The sequence below is a fragment of the Heptranchias perlo genome, chromosome 11 (genome assembly GCF_035084215.1).
Source record: "Heptranchias perlo isolate sHepPer1 chromosome 11, sHepPer1.hap1, whole genome shotgun sequence".
Taxonomy (NCBI): Eukaryota; Metazoa; Chordata; class Chondrichthyes; order Hexanchiformes; family Hexanchidae; genus Heptranchias; species Heptranchias perlo.
In genome coordinates, this window is record NC_090335.1 from 41,379,745 (window position 1) to 41,402,747 (window position 23,003).

The 23,003-nt window shown below is 42.9% G+C and overlaps 1 protein-coding gene and 1 pseudogene across 6 annotated transcripts in view; one reads left to right on the forward strand and one right to left on the reverse strand.

Moving 5' to 3' along the window:
• Positions 1–2,771: 2,771 nt before the first annotated feature.
• arl6 (ADP-ribosylation factor-like 6) overlaps positions 2,772–23,003 on the forward strand; it is a 39,877-nt gene continuing 19,645 nt past the window's right edge. For 2 of the 6 annotated variants that reach the window (XR_010964403.1, XM_067992842.1), the window contains exons 1-4: positions 2,774–3,152; positions 13,587–13,728; positions 21,636–21,697; positions 22,895–22,963. Coding sequence is in view for 2 of the 6 variants with exons in the window: in XM_067992842.1 (XP_067848943.1) it covers positions 13,606–13,728; positions 21,636–21,697; positions 22,895–22,963 (254 nt within the window). In the remaining 4 variants the exon portion in view is untranslated. Of the gene's footprint in view, positions 3,153–13,586; positions 13,729–21,635; positions 21,698–22,894; positions 22,964–23,003 lie in introns of all 6 variants that reach the window. The other 4 variants (XR_010964400.1, XR_010964401.1, XR_010964402.1 and 1 more) reach the window with 4 other exon arrangements.
• Positions 19,068–21,446, reverse strand: LOC137327521 (transcriptional activator protein Pur-alpha-like; annotated as a pseudogene).

Genomic DNA, 23,003 nt, shown 5'->3' on the forward strand with positions numbered 1-23,003 from the left:
TAATTATGTCAAGCTGTGCCCTACAGAAATAGAAAAAAATACTCAATGCGCAAAAAGGGTGTAATGTCAACCTAAGCATCCTTCATGTTCATGTCAGGTATCCCAGGAGCCGCTTTAACATTTACATCCTGCAACAATCTAACATTCAAGATCTGTTTCAAGAAGATGACTGACTGGGTGGATTGCTCCTGTAAAAGTTTGGGTCTCTTTTTCAACCTTGGCTGATGACACCACTTGCTGTGACATCTAATAAGGCTGAGCAATGCTGAAGTGAAGCCAAAGCCATACTTCCTGGTGCTATCTTAGCTCTAGGTGCAACCTGTCTATCACTTGCACTGATTGGAAAATGTCCCACACGTGCTTTGTCCTCAAATTTATTGTGCAGGTGTTGCATTGTGTCAAAGTTGAGGGGTGCACCCTCCTTGCTTCTAGGAATGAAAACTGATCAAGCCTACCAGTAATGGGGACACTTTACCCTATTAGCTGTAGGCCTAGTGGGTATGGAATTGGGCTTAGGGCTGAGACCCATCACGGCTGCTATGACTAGAAGGGCTAGAGGTGAGGGTCAGAATCATAATGTGTGTAAAAGCATATAATTTTAGCTACAGTTCCACCAGCACTCATCTGTCAGGGTTAAATGGAATTTTCAGAGGTAGACATGTAAGAATATCGATATGATTTTACATTACTTTTATTTCTAACAAAGAAAGAACAGTAATATAGAGAGAATTAGTTTAAATCGTGTTCTTGAAAAGCCTGTCTTTTCCTATCAATGATGCTGATAACATTGTAGAAGGATGAATTTCAGGACCAAGGACATTGTACTGTAAAGATAGGCACATATAAATAAATAAACTAGGTGGATGATATTGAGATTAAAGAATTATTAAGATTGAAATAGATAGACTTTTAAAACACAGGCGTTTCATCACAGCAGGGGTTAGTGTAAGAGAAGGAGATTGCTGCAATATAAAAGGCATTATGTTGCAATAGAGCATGCATCAAAGGTTGTTTACAACAAGTTATGGCTCGGTGAAAGCAATGATAGCAACTAACAGTATGGTGTGAAAAGGCATGGGATCTCTCATCTCTATTTAGCAATCGGTTGGAACAACTGGGTGGCCACATAGTGTTGCATCTAGCAGGAAGCAGACCATAAAGAAAATGGTATAAAGAAGTGATAGTGTTTTTACTTAGAAAGAGACTTCTTGCTACATTCAAGACCCAGTGATGTGAACAGGCTTGGAAAAGCCATCTTTGCGGTTCCTCATTAAATCCATGTATGTAAGTGTTAGATGTAAGGTTAATGTGCACTGCTTTACATGGGTGTTTAAGATTAATGTTTTGTCAATAATAAATTAAGTGAATTATCAGACATATGAAAAATTTTGACCCTCTCTCATCCTGGATATCATGAGAGTCAGTCTCAGTGTCTCACTCCTGTATTCCTGTAAGTGGGTGGCTCAGGTCATGTTCCCAGAATTTACATTGGTTTTCTATATCATTTGATGACAAGGACAGTATTGAATAGAAGTTAGAGAAGTGCCTGTGGGGAGTTCCATGTTGTGAAGAGCTAATTCTTACAGGATTGGTTTGTGTTGAATTTTAAGGTGCATGGCAGGGTTCTAGTGATAGTGTTGGATCTAAAGACAGTGGGAAACATCTGTTGCACAACACAGAATTTGTCATAAGTTGCTGGAAAGAAATTGCCTCATTATGGAGCATCATGCCTAATTCAGCAGTTCTTTTCTAGTGCCTAGCCTTGAAGTTATTTGTGGTAAGAGCCTTTGCAAGATTGCAGCAACGCCATCATAGAGAAAGGGTTGACAGGCCCAAGAACACCAGTGCTCTTCATACCTCACTCTAGACTGCCAGCACAAGTGATACAATTGGGTGTTTCTGGATAATGGTTTGTTTTCCTTTGGAGGTTTGTGAAGAGGCCGTTTTCTACATTAAAGATACTATATAAATGCAAGTTGTTGTTGGCTAGGATTTGCAATGGGAACACTGCCCTCTATTCTCAACTAATTTTAGGGGGAGGCCTGATTATAGGCCATGTAGCTGTGCTGTTCAATATTAATGTCTAAAGCTCTGGAGGCTCAACCCTTCTTCCCTCTTGGGGGGAAGAGTTGGATCTGTCACAAGTGTATATTTGCCCCTCTCCTTAGCCACATTAACTGAGGTTGTGAAGCTACCTCAAATAGCTGCATTTGGACAGATTTTTTAAAGAGACACGGAAGTACGTTTGTCTTTATACTGCTCGCTTTTCCTAGCAGTGAGATGCACAGGTAGTTCCATCCAATCAACCCAGAGTCTTTGATGGGTCAGGAAGAAAGTGGTGGTAAACGTGTCATTCTGTATTGCATTCGGTCAGTCAGTAGGATGGGTTTTAATCCATCGTATCTCCAAAGATCAGCCACTCAGCACCGGGAGCAGGAAGCTCCACTCTACCCAGTTAAGAGCCAGGTGTTGGGCCTCACGGTGGCGGCGGAGGTCTAAGCGCCCTCGAGTATCTGCCGGGAGTATGAGCGGCTGTCGCTGTCCGCACACTTTAGCGGGCCCTCCCCCGCCTCTACTTTTTTTTCTCTCTTGAGCGGCAGCGCGGCGATTCCACACGTTTAATGGGGGGTGGTGGTGGGGGTGAGGGGAAGCGGAGTTTCCCTGGCTGGTGAAGAAGCGGATCGTCCGCCTCCTACAGACTCTGCGGGTCAATGGCGGCGGAGCAGGTTTGCGGTGAGGGAGGCGGCGCTCGAGCGCCTTGATGACGTCACGCGCGTCATCGGAAGCGCGGCTCGACTTTCTGGCAGGTGAAGGTCTGACCTTAGCAACCGGGCAGGCCCCAGCTGTAAATAGACATTGAGCACTCCCGGCTCAGCTACACTGAGCGAGGATGTGTGTGCTCGCCGTCTGCTTTCTGTGACTCTCCTGCAGCTGCTCGCGGCTCATTTTTATTTTTATTTTTCTTCTTCCTCTTTTGAGGCGATGTTGCTACTCTCAGGAATGCCAGGATTCCAGCAGAGTTAATGATCCTGGTTTGAAGACGGTCAGAGAAGGTAAGCGGTGCAGGAAACGCTGCAGCTACTCTGAGGGGGAAAGGCTGAGCAGAAAAGGACCAGCTGCCTCCAAACAATCCATTGAAAGAGCAGCAGTGGGTAAGTATCAGGAGTGTGGGGGCTGGTACAGGGTGGTGGTGGTGTGGGCAGCACATGAGGGAGGCACCAAGATCTGGCATTCAGTTTGGGCAGCTGATCTATCAGCAATATAATCATTATTGTCATGGTCACTAATACCGCTAAACACTGTCGGCTTTAGCACTTTCACTACCAGCACTGCTGCTGTCACTATTGTCATTGAAACATTAACCATTGCTATCACAATCATTTACATCACTATCATCCTCACAGTCATTACAACAACTTGTATTTATGTAGCACCTTTGATGTAGTAAAACACTTCAAGGTGCTTCCCAGGAGCGTAATCAAACAAAATTTGACACCAAGCCATCTAAGGAGATATTAGGACAGGTGACCAAAAGCTTGATCAAAGAGGTAAGTAGTGTGTCAAAGGAGGATAGAGAGGCAGAGATGTTTAGGGAGGTAATTCCAGAGCTGAGGGCCTAGGCAACATGAAGGTACAGCCGCCGATGGTGGAGCGATGAAAATCAGAGATGTGCAATAGGCCAGAATTGGAGGAGCGCAGAAATCTTGGAGGGTTGTAGGGCTGGAGGAGGTTACAGAGACAGGGAGGGGCAAGGCCATAGAGGGATTTGAAAACAAGGATAAGAATTTTAAAATCAAGGTGTTGCTGGACCAGGACCCAACGTAGGTCATTGAGCAGGGGATGATGGGTGTACAGGACTTGGTGAGAGTTAGGATACGGGCAGTAGAGTTTTGGATGAGCTCAAGTTTGCGGAGGTTGCAAGGTGGGAGGCCAGCCAGGAGAGTATTGGAATAATCGAGTCTAGAGGTAAGAAAGATTATGGATGAGGGTTTCAGCAGCAGATGAGCTGAGGCAGGGGTGGAGACGGGTGATGTTACGGAGGTGGAAGTAGGCAGTCTTGGTCATGGAGAGGATATGGGGTCGGAAGCTCAGCTTAGGATCATATAGGACACCGAGGTTGTGAACAGTCTGGTTCAGCCTCAGACAGCGGCCAGGGAGAGGGATGGGGTTGGGGGCTAGGGAACGGAGTTTGTGGCGGGGACTGAAGACTATGGCTTTCGTCTTCCCAATATTTAATTGGAGGAAATTTATGCTCATCCAATACTGGATGTCGGACAAGCAGCGTGACAAATCAGAGGCAATGGAGGGATCGAGAGAGGTGGTGGTGAAGTAGAGCATCAGCATGCATGTGGAACCTGACGTGTTTGCAGATGATGTCACCGAGAGACAGCATGTAGATGAGAAATCGGAGAGGGCCAAGGATGGATCCTTGGGGGACTCCAGAGGTTTTGGTGCGGGAGCAGGATGAGAAGCCATTGAAAGAGATTTTCTGGCTTTTACTAATTACCATTATCACTATGACAGTTAACAGGACACTACTCATCGTGATAATTATCATTGCTGCTTTCATTCTTTGTAACCTCATTGCTTATTATTTTAACCAACAGTCTCATTACTGTTGCCATCATTGCATGTGATGTATTATAAATATCTTTCAGTTAGATTGACTAGATAACTTACTGAAGAGTTTCTCACTCACAAGTTATCACAACTCACAGCTGATAATTTATCCTATTTAGAACATTTGTAATATGTTTTCAATTAGGGAAAAAGAAAACAATAGCTCAAGAATATCTGAGGAAACCACCTGGGGATGTCACTTTGTCGTTATGATGTATCATACCAATAGAAATATAATGTTTTAAAAATGCACTGATGTCTCTTCACATGGGTACTGTGAGCAACCGGCTGGGTTTTATTGTGAGTTTCCGCTAAATTGCGTTAACATAAATCACAAATGTAAAATCTTCCATGAATCAGTGCAATCCGGCTGCTTAACATAGCGTAATTGTTTGTTTTTATTTGCAATAAAAAATATTCATTGATGTATTTAAGAGTGGTGACCTGCTGCAATTTTATTAATACAGCTGAAAATGGGTTTATCACAAAAAATAAGCATTTTTAGTAATAGTGTCTGGTCCTTCACCCGTGAGTAACCTGATTTTAAATCACTGAAAATGACTTTACAAAACAATAGTAGCATTTACCACTTGAATTGCTGTACGCTAGTCAGTTTCTTAGTAAATTAAGTATTTTCTAATATTTATAAACGTTTAAAACGTGCCCGCTAATGCCTGTGCACCTAAGAAAACTAGCTTAATTTTAAAACGGCCGCAGGCGGGCGCAATTGGCGGAAACTCACCATCCTCGTTATTTCGATCCGGGGTGCGGCCAGTTTTGTGGGCTTCAGCGCGATTTTTTTTTAGCCAACGCAAAACATTGTGGAAACTCTAATTACACTGGGCGGTCCAGTGTAAATCAAAATTCCGCCATAGTTTTTCACTGATTCAGCCAGATTGCGCTGAAAAAGCCAGTGAAATCTAGCAGAAACTCAGGGCCAATGTATCAGTGAATCACACTTTAATGTGTCAGATCTGACAGCAGTAGGTTTGACAGACATTATCTGCTTTTTGCTTCTGGCTGGATGACAATGGTGGAAATTTTTGTGGCCCTGATGTTGATGGCGATGAATGATGACAGTGTTAAGTCTCTCCAATGGCATTCACTAATTTGTGGGAAATTATAACCTGTTTCTTTGTATTTCATTGTAAAAAGAATAATCCTAACTATACTGATTTCATTAGATTTACAATCTGTAGTTTTTCTCAAAAATTCCACTTTTTTATGTGACCTTGCCAATAGTGGCTGTGATGATGGTTGTGATCCTTTACTGATATTGATAGCAATTACAACGAGAATGCTGTAAATAGGATATATCATCACTAGCAGTGAGTTACATGCCAAATATTTCCGCTTGCCAGGTTAACAACTTGTGAATGAGAAACTCTTGAATGAGTTAGCCAGTCAGTCTCATTTTCTGAGATATTTATAATACATTGCTGATGGCCATGTCATGTCTTCTGTCTTTGTCTGACATGGGCTCCCATTTCTAGACGAAAGCTTATTTCATGGAAGACTAGAATTTTTCCAGAAATTGTCTTTATGATGCTTTTAATTCAGTAATAAATTGACCAGTAACCACAAAATATGCATTCCTACTGCCTGTGAAACACTTTTTTTGCTAAAGTACTGTGGACAAACTTTTTTTTAAAAATCCTTTTCGTGCATTCATGTCACAAATTGGACCAAACCTCTGGGATCCCATCTGCATCTACCCAGAATGGCCAGCTGTTAATGTGATGAGTCATATCATTTATATATTTTATTCGGTCATAATAACAAATAAATACATAGTTTGATTAGATCAAAAGCTGTGGTACTAATTAAAGATGCAGGCTGAGGAAAGTCCGCGGGAACGCATCCCGGCATAAGTGCCAGGGTGTGTCCGCTGATAATCTCTACCACTGACCCCACTGGAGGTCATTGCTTTTACATACCTTAGTAAGGGGGCTGAAATTTTCTTCTACCACAATTCAGATCCAACTGATCCCCACATGCGCCGTTCACCTGCCCAGTACGCCTGCTCTTACCATATGGTGCTGATGGTGATGTGCCCACCACCTGAGAATCTGGGGACGCATGAACTTCCGATGTTGGGTGTCTCTGCCCCCTCCTCTTCTACTGACCTTGTAAGGGCATGGTGGAGGTTCCAGGATCCAGGTCCTGGTCTAATTTGCGGCCCTTCCTCACACTCCTGCCTGAGTTACAGTAGGAGTGTGCTAGGAAGGCTGCAGATTTTTAGCCTTGTACTGTAGCAGATAATTTAAATTCCTGGTAACAATGGGCAACACTTCTAACTTAAATTAATTATATTTATATATATTTAACTGAGATGAAAATGAATTGGATATGCTGCAAAGTAAAGTGACACTGTTGATTTAAAAAATATTAGTTCGGAAGTGCCATGATATCAAAATATAATTATGGTATCTTGAATTCTGTATCTCCTTTTAAAGCTATTACTGTGATCAGCAAAAATTTCAATGGCTATTACTGATTTTATGGATTTTACCCTGGAATGTAAAAGATTGAGAGAGAGTTCCATTCAATTCAGCAACAAAACCTGTTCTCATTTAATAGAACTTGATTTGATTTTTTTTTCTATCACAAAACCAAAGAAAAGGTAGAAAGGGGTGCATTTAAAGAGCTGAACATGTATTGACTCTGATGTTTGTGTGTGTGACAAATTTCAGCAATAAGTAAAGGTTGTTGAACAAAACCAGCCCTCTTTTGAGGGTGTTTATAAAAATCAGGGAAGGTATAATGCAAAGAAAAGCTTTAATTGTTACAGTAGATATTCAGAACTGTTATTGCCAACAAGTTGCCCTCAGCTATACAAGTCGTAGGCAGCTGTAATGCACTGTCTAATAAGCAGCTCAAGAGCATTATTGATAGGGGTCTGAGAGAAGGCCTGCCTTCTCATTCTGGCATTCATTGCTACTGGGAGAGTGAGAGGAAGAATAGGGAGGAGAGTCATTTGACTGCCCCGTCCAGCTCCGAAACTGGTAAAAGTGATTCCAGTGAGTTAAGGTTCTGGGCCAAGATTAATGTTGATTCCCATTATGTGCCTCTATACTGATTTTATGTTTGTATATAACCTTGGTGCTAACTATCGGATTGGAATCTTGAAACAGTGCATTGCAAGCTAACCTAGCATCCGATGTCCTATTGGCTATGGCTGGTGTAAATAAACAGCTTGTGATGAGTAAAGTTTTGTAGTTGAAAAGCAAAATACTGCGGATGCTGGAAATCTAAAATAAAAACGGAAAATGCTGGAGAAACTCGGCAAATAAGGCAACAACTGTGGAGAAAGAAACAGAATTAATGGCCCCCTACCAGGGAGGCGGGTTGGCAGCAGTGGGGGGCGACTGTGGGTAACCCGCCCAGTGAAATCCGTCCATTCCCCACACGATCGTGGGTAAATTGAAACCACTTAACGTGGCTTCTGGGTTTCCCGTCGGAAACCTGTGCAGTGGGCGGACTGCGCACCCGCATCACAGGCTGTCAGCTGGAGGAGCTCTATTTAAAGGGACACTCCTCCAATGACTGATCCTGCAGCAAACAATGACATAGGACCTTGGAGCAGCCCAGGGGAAAGGCTGCCTCCAGGTTTAATGATACCTCACTCCAGGTCTTACTTGATGGGGTGTGGAGGAGGAGGGAGATCTTCTACCCAGCGGACAGGAGGAAGTGGCCTGCCTCTACCACCAAGAAGGCGTGGCTCGAGGTGGCAGAGGAGGTCAGCAGCAACGTCTCCCGCACCTGGATGCAGTGTAGGAAGTGCTTCAATGACCTAACTAGGTCAGCCACAGTGAGTACACTTACTCAGTCTCCTACACTCTGTCTTCTACATCACCGCCCCCACCCCACAACTCCTTGTGCACTGCCAACACTACTCTATCACATCACTACTCTATCACATCACTCCTCACATCCACTTAAACCTCATCCTCAACTTACCTGCACTTATCCACCTCCCAAGTACTCATCTCACCACTACCACTCAACCCAATCCTTAGACAATGTCATGGTTCTGTCTCATACTCACCCTCTGATGCATCTCTTTCACGGTCAGCCTCACCCAAACCAATGCATTCAGTGGTTGGCCACGTCACCATCCCTCATTCACGCCTCTCTACGTTCTCCCCTTATAGGAGAAGAGAGCCCAGAATGCAGGGGAGAGGGCAAAGACCGGAGGGGGGCCGCAACATCAGGTCGTCCTCATGGACGCGGAGCAGGAGGCTCTTGAATTGAGCTGCACCCTTGAGTGCCTGTCCGTCAGGGACGCTGAGACTGCCACCCGACAAACGGCTGGTAACAGAACTTTAACATTCAGCATTCACAATAGCAAATGATGTTAACATACCTCAACATCTGTCATCATGCTTAATATTGCCTTCTGTTCTCTTACAAGGCCTTCAGGGACTGCTGTGACGGCGGAGGGCAATTCCTTGGAGGACATGCCGGCCTCTTAGGGGGTATTGTCACATCTGAGCGAGCCATCCACCAGTGCAGATACACACACCTCGGTGGGTCCCCATCCTCAGTTAGTTGGGGTTGCACATGGTGAGTCACCACACACGTGAGCATGAGCAGACATTGGTGGCAGGGGCAGCTGTGGAGAGTCCGCTTCAGTAGGAGCATTCTTCTCCAGGCTCTGCTCAGCTGGACACAGATGCTGAACCCTGGGGGCCATCCTTTAAAAGGAGAATGATTGAGGGGCAGAAACACGTTTGCGAGGTGCTGGAACAGGTGCCACGCACACTCTCCACAATCGCACAGAGGATGGAGGAGTCCAACTCCTGCATGAGTGGAATGGTGGCACAGGTACAGGAGGGAATCTCTGAGATACTGTCACAGGGACATGAGGGCATCTCTGAGATAGTGTCACGGGTAAGTGCGGGAATGTCTGCGATGGAGGGAAGGCTAGCCTCCATCGAGCTTCAAGCACGGCTCAACAATGAGTCCATTGAGGCCCTGACAACGGCCGTTCGGTCTCAGGGTGAGCAACTTTCTGCCGCCATAAACAAGCAGGCAGACACACTAGCACTAGCCTTACAAGGCTTCACACATGTCCTCCAAACTGTCGTCCATCAGGGTGGTAGGAGTAATGTGGGCCTGACCCAGGAGAGGGATGATGGCGATAGGGGACATGGAAGCGCTCCCATGTCTCACCCGTTGCCCCCCTCTCAACCAGTACCCGCAATGCTGCCTCCTCTCCAGGTGGTCGAGTCTGCCCTTGCACAGTTGCAGGCGGAGCAGTCTTTGGAGGGGCCCTCACGGGCACCGAAACCCAGAGGGCGTCGGCCCAAAGCATCTAATCATCAGGGCATGAACAAGAGCAACCTGCCACTACCTCTGCTGCAGCTACAGGGGAAGTACCACGTAGGAGTAGTAGGAAGCGTAAGGCAAAGGTTTTGTGAGCACAAAGGGGGGATGCACAAGGGTGTTTGATGCTTTGTCATGTTTTTCATTTATATTTCATTTTTGTTCAACCCGCATTAAATATTATATTGTCACCACTACTGCCACATCTTGGCCATTCTTGACTGGCTTGTGAAATAACTCCCTTTCATGAGGTTCACCATAAACACCCACACTTGATGCCACCCATAGGGTCACCCTACAGTGGGTGTATGTGTAGTTGCACGACTATTTTGTGCAGGTGCCTGTGGCGCAGCACTGTGTCGTGGAGCTCCATGTGGCGGAGGTGGACGGCCTGCCTGGCAAGGCTGGTGATGCTGCTCATCCTCGAATGAAGTGATGAATGCAGCCATGGCACCCCCCCATCCTGACTGTGAGTTTGAGGGGGTCCGCAAAGTAGGTAAATGTGTTTGCACAGCAGAGTTTAGGGTATAAATTAATAATTTTGAGTGGAAAGACAAAGGTGTTGCAACCAAAACTTTGTCTGAAGTGACAGAGTGCCCTGCTGCAATAAATGAGGTTTTCCCCCCAACTGTCAAAAAATCCTTTGCATCTCCCATTGGCTGCTGGCTGAAATATGTCTGCTCCAACAGGGAGTGTTTCCCACAGCACGGGAAACACGCTGCGGATCCTTCAAAATTGCACCCCTGCCAAAATCTCCTGCCAATGAGATCTGTCAAGTACCTCAAATAGCTATAAAAGTATCTAAATTATCATCCTGCCGGCTTTAATTGCCGGTGGGAGTCCCGCATGCGGGAGCTGCGCGCGCGCACCAACGCGTCACTGGGGAACCCGGAAGTGAGCGGGTTGGAGCCGGGCTCCGAACCCGCTCCAGGATTCCGCCATTTTAGGAGCCCCCCCGCCCCCAACACACCCGCTCGGCCATCCGAAAATTGGCCCCAATGTTTCAGGTTTTTGTCAGAGCACTTTTTGTAGTTGACTGAATGTATGGAGCTACTGCATCTTTGAACAGACTCTCCTGAGATTATTGTCAAGCAAGTGTACACATGTAAAATGCCTGGATGTCCATGCTTTGTAACTGGTTTAAAGTGTGCCGAGCTGTGCAAGTTGCAAACTTGCAGCAATGTGGCAAGTGAGGGTGACTGGTGATCAATTAGCAGATACTGAACATGCAACAGGAGGAGCAGGAGGAGAATACTTCTGAATGAATGTACTTCTACACGACACTGTTAATGTAAATATTTGTTGTAAACTCAGGGAAATCATCTTTTGCAAGTGCTACTGCTACAATATTTTGCTACAATATAATGTGGCATTGGTTAGAGAAAAATAAACATGCTACTTCACATCAGTTGTTTCATTTGTTGATATTTAATTTTCTGTTTCAATGACGCCTAAGCAACGTATGTTCTCTCATATATAATGTTAAAGACCATATAAAGTATATTTATTGTAAAGCAAGGGTGCTCTGAGTAATATGATTTTATTAGAAAACTGCAATTGCTGGATGGTTATATATAAACATAAAATTGAGACCTTTTTATTTTGATGTTTCATTCATCCATGATTTTACAAAGTCATGTGGGGCATTACAAGAATATCCCTAAATTTCTCAATTTTTATATTCCGGTTTTATGTTTCTGAAACATGCTTTGCTTGTTGCTATGTAATTTCATGGGGAAAACTGTACTTTATATTTTTTAGCCATAAAAGTAATTTAGTTCCCAAGCAGCCTTTAATGGTTAAACTTTGTAAGAAAGATGAGCTGGTATATTTTCCCTCAGAATGGCTTGTGCTATTATACATCCCTCTATGCATAACATAGGACAGTAGAGACCACTTATCCTTTTATCATAAGTAAAGCCTGTACTTAATACTTTTGGAGGAAGAAATTAGGTGGTTACCAACTTAATAATTGACTTTTTTTCTGAATGGCCAACAGATAAAAATGTGGTCATTTAACAGTTTACGAAATCTGGTTTTATTTGTGAACTGCTTGTAATGCTCAATTCAACAGAAAAACTGTTCTCTCGTATTGCAGCAAAACATTTATAGCACCATTAGTCAACAGATGTAGTTGTGTTTAAGTTGTGCTTTGGAATTGGATGGGGACCTTGAACTTATAAATGGTCCAGTTATACTGTGAGTTTTGTATTAATTAGAAGTGTGTTCAAGTGCACATTGATGCACAAGTGGCAGTATAAATTGGGACTTAGTTCAGCTCCTGAATGTACTAAAGTGAGATATATGAGTCTACATGTAGAAGGCAGTCTGGCATTGCCTAGAGTTCCCACTGGGTTCTGTGTAGCTCCAGCTTAGTGCAAAGCTTGGTTTTAAAAGTGCCAGGCAGCCCATTGAGACTTCATAACCTTTTTTTTCAGTCTTACATTGTGCTAATCAAGGTGCTGGGGAATGGAACACTTTCTATTTCAGGCATGCTATATCAGCATCAAGCATTACCAGATCAGGTATAGGGCATCTGGAGGCAGAATAAAGTTCTCCACTGTCTGACTGTCTGAACAATGTGTCTCAGTCCTAATTTCAAAAGAGCGCACTCTACTGCACTGGCATGGTATGTTTTTCCATTTGCCACCACAATGCAGGGCATTCTAAGTGGCACTGCTAACTAGTGCCACAGTGTTGTGCTGTCGGCTCATGCCAACTAGGAATTGGTTTGAGACTGCCCAAGCTCATTTGACATAGCACCCGTTCATTCCATTAGTCTGGGGCTGGAGTTGAACCCGGGTCCTAGAGGTGAATGGCTAGTGTCTAACCCATGTATCATTCAGTTTATCCCAATCTTTTTATTGTTACGAGAAAGTAGTCATGCCACCCGCTCTCAACGATAAAAAGTATCCACCTGGAGAGAAGAATTCTGCTTGCATACATCCGAACATAGAAGCTCCTTTGTCATTGAACTCAGTGCGATCTGCACCTAGCAATGTAGCTTGGGTCTGACATCACACTGTATGGATACCAGATTTGGAACAGCAGTTGTAATATAATTGTACCCTTAAAGTATTCTAGTGTTGTCTTCTGCTTTCCATCCATTCCATTGCTGAGGCTGTCACAAGTTATAGCTCTATTACCTTAATTAGAAACAGATATTTGTACAGGAAATAGTAACTGATTATTTTCTGTTGTTTTAATATTACAATTAACAGATTAAATTTTTTTAGAGAACTATATCTGATTCAATTATTTTTTTTAAATGTTAAAAAAGAATTCTTTTTTGATCAAAAAGCATTCCAAGGATGCAGATGTGTTTCAAGGATGGCAATATTTCAAGCTTTTGCAGAGTAATCCGTGACTATAGTCTGCTTATGCTGTTAAACCCAATTAAACCAGCTTCTGCTGCAATGTCAGGTTACTCCTCAGTAATCCATTAAACCACCAGTGTTATGATAATACAACAAAGGTTCATTTGAACTCTGCTTATTTACTTCCTTTTTACAATTGGAAATTGTACTTAATGAAGTGAATTTATTTAAAAGTATCTTGTACTTAAAGGAGTGATTTGTTCTGAAGTCCTTGAACTACATTATAAAATTTAACCCTTCTCACCTTTTAATTGTAATTAGATCGGCTGGAGTTGTAATCATGGGGCTATTTGACAAACTAGCTGGCTGGCTTGGTCTAAAGAAGAAGGAGGTTCATGTGTTGTGTCTAGGGCTGGACAATAGTGGGAAAACAACTATAATTAATTGTCTAAAGCCTTCAAACGTAAGTTTTTTTTTCTAAATTGTTTATGTGTGCCATGTATAATGAAACCAAGTTAGTACCAGTCTGTAACTAACCTCTTCCTGCAAATCATAATCACTTTTTCTTTCAGGTCTTTCTCTTCTGTATTGAAATAATCTTATTTCCTCCTATGTATACACTTTATTCCATGCCCCTCTTTCTACTTGTGTTTTCTTTAATAATCAGTCTCTTTCTTGATTGTCCCATTTTTCTTTGTTTTTTTTTACTTAGTTTGATTTGATTTTTTTATTTCTTTGCCTCATACTTCAGTGGCTGAGTGGTAACACATGCCTCTGAGTCAGAAGATTGTGGGTTCAGGTCCCCACTCGAGCGACTTGAGCACATAATCTATGCTGACACTCCAGTGCACTACTGAGGGAATGCTGTACTGTTGGAGATGGCATCTTTCAGATGAGACGTTAAACTGAGGTCCTGTCTGCCCTCAGGTGGAAAAAAAGATCCCATGGCACTATTTTGAAGAAGAGCAGGGGAGTTCTCCCTGGTGTCCTGGCCAGTATTTATCCCTCAACCAACATCACTAAAACAGATTATCTGGTCATTGTCACATTGCTGTTTGTGGGATCTTGTGTGCAAATTGGCTGCCGCGTTTCCTACATTACAACAGTGGCTACACTTCGAAAGTACTCCATTGGCTGTAAAGCGCTTTGGGACGTTCGGAGGTAGTGAAAGGCACTATATAAATGCAAGTTCTTTCTTTTCTCATTTCATGTTTATTTCTTTGTTTCTCTATTATCACTAGTCCGCTGTTTTCCTTTCCCTAGCTCTAAACTTCTGTATCTTCTTTTGCTATGCATGCTTGGATCTCACTAAATAAGGCATTAATAGAAGATGGAAAATTGGTGGTTTTGTTGTCATTGGTACTTTCTATGTTCTTGCTACTTTTTCCATATTTTTGAAATAACTAAATATTTTTCATGCAAATTTTAAATGGAAATCCTTAATCCAGTGTAAAGTGTTCTTATTTACTGTGAAGAAACAAAAAGTACTCCCACATTTATCAGCAACCCCAGTCCTAACTCTCCAGATTTTGCTATTTCTGCAGTGAAGATTAAGTGCAGTCAAAATGACATAATTGAAATGCTTGGTGAAGAGTTGCAAAAGCATCACACTAGACAGACTTTATTTTCATTGCTTTTAGTCTACAAAGGTCAGAAATCAACCTTTTAATATCTTTAATCGATTTTGATGGTCATGCTGCCAGTGTTAACTAACAGAGGTTTTATAATTTCATGTAACCTTTACAAGTACTCTCCAGAGGGGTGATGATACATGTACCCTTATTTTTAAATAAAAACAAAAAGCTTACTGCCCCTTTAAAGGGTGAATGGTTGTTTGTTAGTTAAGAAATTAAGATAAAACCTAGGCCCTGAAATTACATCGTGGGATAATAACGGATAAATGCTTAATGCTGTCATCTCATATCCCTCCCTTTGCTATTTTAATAGTGATATTAAACCATTTATTTTAAACCGGTTAATGCCTCTGCTACAGCAGTGCAACATTTATCCATTACTATCCCACAACATAGTTTCAGGGTCCTGATATGATTATTGGCCTAATGAGGGAGTGCTGGATGCCAAATTCAGATTCCTCAACTTCAGCTATTTGCTAAATGCAGACCTGAAATAATTTACTGAACCTACATACCGACTTGCTGGCACCCCAATTGAGCAGCTATATAAAGGAAGAAAGACTTGCGTTTATATCGCGCCTTTCACGACCTCAGGGCGTCCCAAAGTACAATACAACCAATTATATACTTTTGAAGTGAAGTCACTGTTGTAATGTAGGAAACATATTATTTTAAATGGACTAGAATAAAATACAGTTAAGGAAAGGGGGAGATAATTGATAAACTAATCAAACTTAGAGAGGATAAAACCTCTGGTTTGATGGATTGCATCCATGCAAATTAAAAGAAGTTAGGGAAGAGCTAGCAGAGGCACTATCACACATATATAAAAATTCATTAGAAAAGGGAATAGTGGCAGAGGACTGGATACAAGAGCAGGTCAGAGGCTGGGTATTCTGCGGCGAGTGACTCACCTCCTGACTCCCCAAAGCCTTTCCACCATCTACAAGGCACAAGTCAGGAGTGTGATGGAATACTCTCCACTTGCCTGGATGAGTGCAGCTGCAACAACACTCAAGAAGCTCGACACCATCCAAGACAAAGCAGCCCGCTTGATTGGCACCCCATCCACCACCCTAAACATTCACTCCCTTCACCACCGGCGCACTGTGGCTGCAGTGTGTACCATCCACAGGATGCACTTCAGCAACTCGCCAAGGCTTCTTCGACAGCACCTCCCAAACCCGTGACCTCTACCACCTAGAAGGACAAGGGCAGCAGGCACATGGGAACAACACCACCTGCACGTTCCCCTCCAACTCACACACCATCCCGACTTGGAAATATATCGCCGTTCCTTCATTGTCGCTGGGTCAAAATCCTGGAGCTCTCTTCCTAACAGCACTGTGGGAGAACCGTCACCACACGGACTGCAGTGGTTCAAGAAGGCGGCTCACCACCACCTTCTCAAGGGCAATTAGGGATGGGCAATAAATACTGGCCTCGCCAGCGACGCCCACATCCCATGAACAAATTTTTTAAAAAAGGATAACTAATGTTATTCCTATATTTAAAAACTGAGCTAGAACAAGTCCAGGGAACTATAGACCAATTAGCTTAACATTGGTGGTAGGGAAGATAATGGAATCCTTACTCAAAGATGTAATAGAAAAACATCTAGAAACTGAAAATATAATAAAGAATAGTCAGCACGGATTTCAAAAGGGAAGGTCATGCTTGACCAATTCTTTGAAGAAGTAACAGAAAAGGTAGACAAGGGTAATGCAATAGATGTAATATATTTGGATTTTCAAATGGCTTTCGATAAGGTATCGCATTGTGGACTCATGACTAAGATCAGAGCATGTGGAGTCAGGGAACAAGTAGCAGGATGGATCACAAACTGGCTACAAAACAGAAAACAGAGAGTAGGTGTTAAAGGTAGGTACTCAGACTGGCAAAAGATGGGAAGTGGTGTTCCACAAGGATTGGTGCTGGAACCATTGTCGTTCACCATTTACATAAACATTTGGACTCTGGAATCGGAAGTACAATTTCAAAATTTGCGAACGACACCAAGTTGGGGGGTATAGTTAATACTAAAGAGGACTGCGACAAAATACAGGAAGACATTAATAAACTTGCAGAATGGGTGTGTAATTGGCAAATGAATTTCAATGTAGGTAAGTGTGAGGTGGTACATTTTGGTAGGAAGAATAAAGAAGCCACACACTACTTGGAAAATGAGAGTCTAAATGGGTAGAGGAGCAGAGGGATCTGGGGGTACAGAGTCACAAATTACTAAATGTAGTGACGCAGGTTAATAAGGCCATTTTTTACAAGAAAAAGCAAACAAAGCACTGGTGTTCATTTCTAGAGGGCATTGAAAAGCAGGGAAGTTATGTTAAACTTGTATAGAATCTTGGTTCGACCACACTTGGAGTAATGTGAACAGTTCTGGTCTCCATATTATAAAAAGGATATAGAGGCACTGGATTTACTAGGATGATATCAGAATTGATAGGTTATACCTTTCAGGAAAGATTGAACATGTTGGGGATCTATTCTCTAGAAAAAATACGACTATGGGGTGACGTAATAGAGGTCTTTAAGATTATGAAAGGGTTTGATAGGGTAGATGTAGAGAAAATGTTGTGGGGGAGTCCAGAACTAGGGGTCATAAATATAAGATAGTCACTAATAAATGCAGTAGGGAATTCAGGAGAAACTTCTTTACCCAGAGAGTGGTTGGAATATGGAACTCGCTACCATAAGAACATAAGAAATAGGAACAGGAGTAGGCCAATCGGCCCTTCGAGCCTGCTCCGCCATTTAATAAGATCATGGCTGATCTGATCCTAACCTCAAATCTAAATTCATGGCCAATTTCCTGCCCGCTCCCCGTAACTCCTAATTCCCTTTACTTCTAGGAAACTGTCTATTTCTACTTTGAATTTATTCAATGATGTAGCTTCCACAGCTTCCTGGGGCAGCAAATTCCACAGACCTACCACCCTCTGAGTGAAGAAGTTTCCCCTCATCTCAGTTTTGAAGGAGCAGCCCCTTATTCTAAGATTATGCCCCCTAGTTCTAGTTTCACCCATCCTTGGGAACATCCTCACCACATCCACCCGATCAAGCCCCCTCACAATCTTATATGTTTCAATAAGATCGCCTCTCATTCTTCTGAACTCCAATGAGTAGAGTCCCAATCTACTCAACCTCTCCTCATATGTCCGCCCCCTCATCCCTGGGATTAACCGAGTGAACCTTCTTTGTACTGCCTCGAGAGCAAGTATATCTTTTCTTATGTATGGAGACCAAAACTGTACGCAGTATTCCAGGTGCGGTCTCACCAATACCTTATATAACTGCAGCAATACGTCCCTGTTTTTATATTCTATCCCCCTAGCAATAAACGCCAACATTCCGTTGGCCTTCTTGATCACCTGCTGCACCTGCATACTAACTTTTTGATTTTCTTGCACTAGGACCCCCAGATCCCTTTGTACTGCAGTACTTTCCAGTCTCTTGCCATCAAGATAATAACTTGCTCTCTGGTTTTTCCTGCCAAAGTGCATAACCTCACATTTTCCAACATTGTATTGCATCTGCCAAATCTCCGCCCACTCACCCAGCCTGTCTATATCCCCCTGCAGGTTTTTTATGTCCTCCTCACTCTCTACTTTCCCTCCCATCTTTGTATCATCTGCAAACTTTGATATGTTATACTCGGTCCCCTCCTCCAAATCGTTAATATAGATTGTAACGAATTGGGGACCCAGCACCGACCCCTGCGGAACACCACTGGCCACTGGTTGCCAGTCCGAGAATGAACCATTTATCCCAACTCTCTGCTTCCTGTTAGATAACCAATCCTCCACCCATGCCAGAATATTACCCCCAATCCAGTGATTCTTTATCTTGAGCAATAATCTTTTATGTGGCACCTTGTCGAATGCCTTCTGGAAGTCTAAATACACTACGTCCACTGGTTCCCCTTTATCCACCCTGTACGTTATATCCTCAAAGAACTCAAGCAAATTTGTCAGACATGACTTCCCCTTCGTAAAGCCATGCTGACTTTGTCCTATTAAATTATGTTTATCCAAATGTTCTGCTACTGTCTCCTTAATAATAGACTCCAAAATTTTACCCACCACAGATGTTAGGCTAACTGGTCTATAATTTCCAGCCTTCTGCCTACTACCCTTTTTAAATAAGGGTGTTACATTAGCAGTTTTCCAATCTGCCGGGACCTTTACCAAGTCCAGAAAATTTTGGAAAATTATTACCAAAGCATCCACAATCCCCACTGCCACTTCCCTCAAGACCCTAGGATGTAAGCCATCAGGTCCAGGGGATTTATCCGCCTTGAGTCCCATTAATTTACTAAGTACCAATTCCTTAGTAATTTTAATCGTATTTAGCTCCTCCCCCCTAGAACCCCCTGTTTGTCCAGTGTTGGGATATTCTTAGTGTCCTCTACCGTAAAGACTGAAACAAAATATTTGTTCAGCATTTTTGCCATCTCCATGTTTCCCACCATTAATTTCCCGGTCTCATCCTCTAAGGGACCTACGTTTGCCTTAGCCACCCTTTTTCTTTTTATATAACGATAGAAACTCTTGCTATCTGTTTTTATATTTTTTGCTAATTTATTTTCATAATCTATCTTCCCTTTCTTAATCAATCCTTTCGTTACTTTTTGCTGTCTTTTGAAGACTTCCCAATCTTCTATCCTCCCACTAAGTTTGGCTACCATATATGTCCTTGTTTTTAGTCGGATACTATCCTTAATTTCTTTACTTAGCCACGGATGGCTGTCATTTCTTTTACACCCTTTTTTCCTCAGTGGAATATATTTGTTTTGAAAGTTGTAAAATAACTCCTTAAATGAACACCACTGATCATGTACCGTCTTACCCTTTAATCTATTTTCCCAGTCCACTTTAATCAATTCCGCCCTCATACCATCATAGTCTCCTTTATTCAAGCTCAGTACGCTTGTTTGAGAACCAACCTTCTCACCCTCTAATTGGATATGGAATGTGACCATGTTATGGTCACTCATTCCAAGGGGATCCTTAACTAGGACATTATTAATTAATCCTGGCTCATTACACAGGACCAGGTCCAAGGTTGCTTGCCCCCTTGTAGGATCAGTTACATACTGCTCAAGAAATCCATTCCTAATACACTCAATAAACTCTTCCTCAAGGTTGCCCTGCCCAATTTGATTTGTCCAGTTAATATGATAGTTAAAATCCCCCATAATTATAGCTGTTCCCTTATTACATGCCCCGACTATTTCCTGATTAATACTTCTTCCAGCAGAGTTGCAACTATTAGGAGGCCTACATACTATGCCCAGTAGTGTTTTTTGCCCCTTATTATTCCTTATCTCCACCCAAACTGTTTCATTATCCTGATCCTTTGTCCCAATATCATTTCTCTGTATTACAGTGATTCCTTCCTTTACTAACATAGCCACCCCACCTCCCCTTCCTTCCTGCCTGTCCTTCCTGATTGTTAAATACCCTGGCATATTTAATTCCCAGTCGTTGTCACCCTGCAGCCATGTTTCTGTAATGGCCACAAGATCATACCCATACGTAGTTATTTGTGCAGTTAACGCATTCATTTTGTTACGAATGCTACGTGCATTCAGATAAAGAACTTTCGAATATGTTTTGTGACACTTAGTTCCTGCTTTTTCCTTCTTGTCCCGATGTTTGTCCTGGATCTCCTTCATCTTCTCGGCGTACTTGCTGAAGGTGCTGCCGAACTTGGACCAGGCTTTATAGGGGATGGTGATGGAGTTCCTGTAAGAGGGCTTCACCTCACTCACTCGCGTGAACACGCCGTACTTGTTGGAGCCCACGTCGAAGAAGAAGCGCTTGCTGTCCACGGTGATGGACGTGCCCTCGGGCAACTCAGACTGGCCGCACGGCTCGTCGTCCACGCCGTAGTCGTCGATCAGCTTCGCCAGCGCGTCCCTGAACTCGATGAGCCCTTGGGCCGGCAGGGCGATGGTCTGGCCTTACGTCCCCTCCAAGCCGGTGCCTCGATTTAAGGTCTGGCAGATGCGCAGGAAGCGACCTCGCTGGTTCTCCTTCAGGTCCATGTAATACTTGCGGTTCTCCCGCACCAGGAACTCGCTCTTCAGCGCACGGCGGGGCTCGTCGGAGCTCAGGCCGGCGTCCGAGTCCGAGAGGCCCAGCTGCGCGTAGTGCTCGATGAAATCCCCGAGGTAGTCGCGGAACTCGGCCGCCACCGCCATGGAGAGGGTCAGCTGGCTCTTGTTGCCGCCCGCGCCCACCTCGGCGATCTTCATGAAGCGGCCCTTGGCGTTCTGCTTCACGTCCAGGTAGAAGCGCTTGTTCTGGATGTCCACCCGCTTGGAGGCCAGCTCCTGGGTCTAAGGAGTAGTTGAGGTGACTATCATAGATGCATTTAAGGGGAAGCTAGATAAACACAAAAGGGAGAAAGGACTAGAAGGATATGTTGTTGTGGTTAGATAATGAAGGGTAGGAGGAGGCTCGTGTGGAGCATAAACACTGGCATGGACCTGTTGGGCCAAATGGCCTGTTTCTGTGCTGTACATTCTATGTAATATTGTAGTTTTATCTTATAATGAGATTTTTTTAAGGGTACATATTTAAACCAGTAATTAACTTGGAATACAATGTACAAAAAATGTAAAACATGAACTGGAATTTTGACCTGACCTGTAACCAGAAATTATTTTCAGGCAGAATGATATTCTGTGCTGAGCAGTGTCATTGTTTTACAGGCTCAAGTACAAGACATTGTTCCAACCATTGGATTCAGCATAGAGAATTTCAAGACTTCTGGGTACTATTCTGTTTTCATTACATACTGCACTATTTGCTTTGGTCTACTTGATAGGAAGGAATAGAACTGGATAGTAATTATTTTTCAAAAAAGTAAATAAGGATCGAACTTTTGACCTATTGGAATCTTGGTGGTTTTCAGGTAAGGAGGAAGGTTTCTTTCTTCAGCATTCAATCATATTCAACACGGCAATGCTGATGCTGTCCATGAGATTGATCTCACCAGTCTGGATTCTCATACCTTCCTGATCAAGTAAACTAACGTGGATATAGGGCAGATACTGTTCTCAACTTCTGTTTTTTGTTGTGAACATAATTGTTTACATGCTGATAATTGCAAGGATGGGAATAATCAAAATAGCTGTTTAGTAATGTACTTTAGCCATGTTACTGAAACATACCTGTTTTTCTATTTGTGACAAGTACAGAACCTGCTGCGGAGGAGAAAACCGAGCTTCAACATTTTATTGCCTCAACAATCTAAACAAGACTAGCAAAATAAGATTAACTCAGCATATTAATGTTACACAATATCTCTAATTGTATATGTGGTTGATTTTCACTTGCCATATTTTAACACTCAAACCTTGTTTTTACAAACCCCAGAACACTAACACATTTGTTCTAAATGAGCACTCATTTTCTTATGTGAGCTCTTTCACTCAATCTAATGGATTTTGAAAATTAATTTGATGAGGTTTGCGATATCAGTTAGGTACAATGAGATGTAACTAAAGTTCTACTGGGCATGTACACATGGAGATTCTCCCTGCACTCTGATTGGTATGGTGGCCCTAGATGGACAAGCAGTGGAAAGATGCAGTGCTCTGTGCTTGTAAACAGTGCCGTTTTAGCTAATTAAGCTCCAGCAGTACTTGTGTTCTCTGAAGGTAAGTGGGATATGTACCTGTATAGAGAGAGAGAGTGTGGAATCTATAGCCTGCTGACAGAATGCTTACTGGTTCACATGAAGCTCCTCTGTCTTCTATTTAAGCAAAGCACTAATCCAGTTAAAATGTGCATGTTAAGCATTTGTCCATTTAATATTGCCAACATTAATTTCTAGGTTCATATGGACAAACAGAAACTGTACCTGTGTGAACTTCTCAGTAACTTGGTTTGGGAAGTCGAGCGTGATATTGGGTTTGCAGATGAGTCAGACATCTGGTTGATACTTTTCCCCCATTTTTTTCCCCAGCCTGTCCTTTACTGTGTTTGATATGTCTGGCCAGGGAAGATATCGAAACCTATGGGAACACTATTATAAGTAAGTGCTGTGTACAAAAAATTGCAGTAGGTTAACAGAA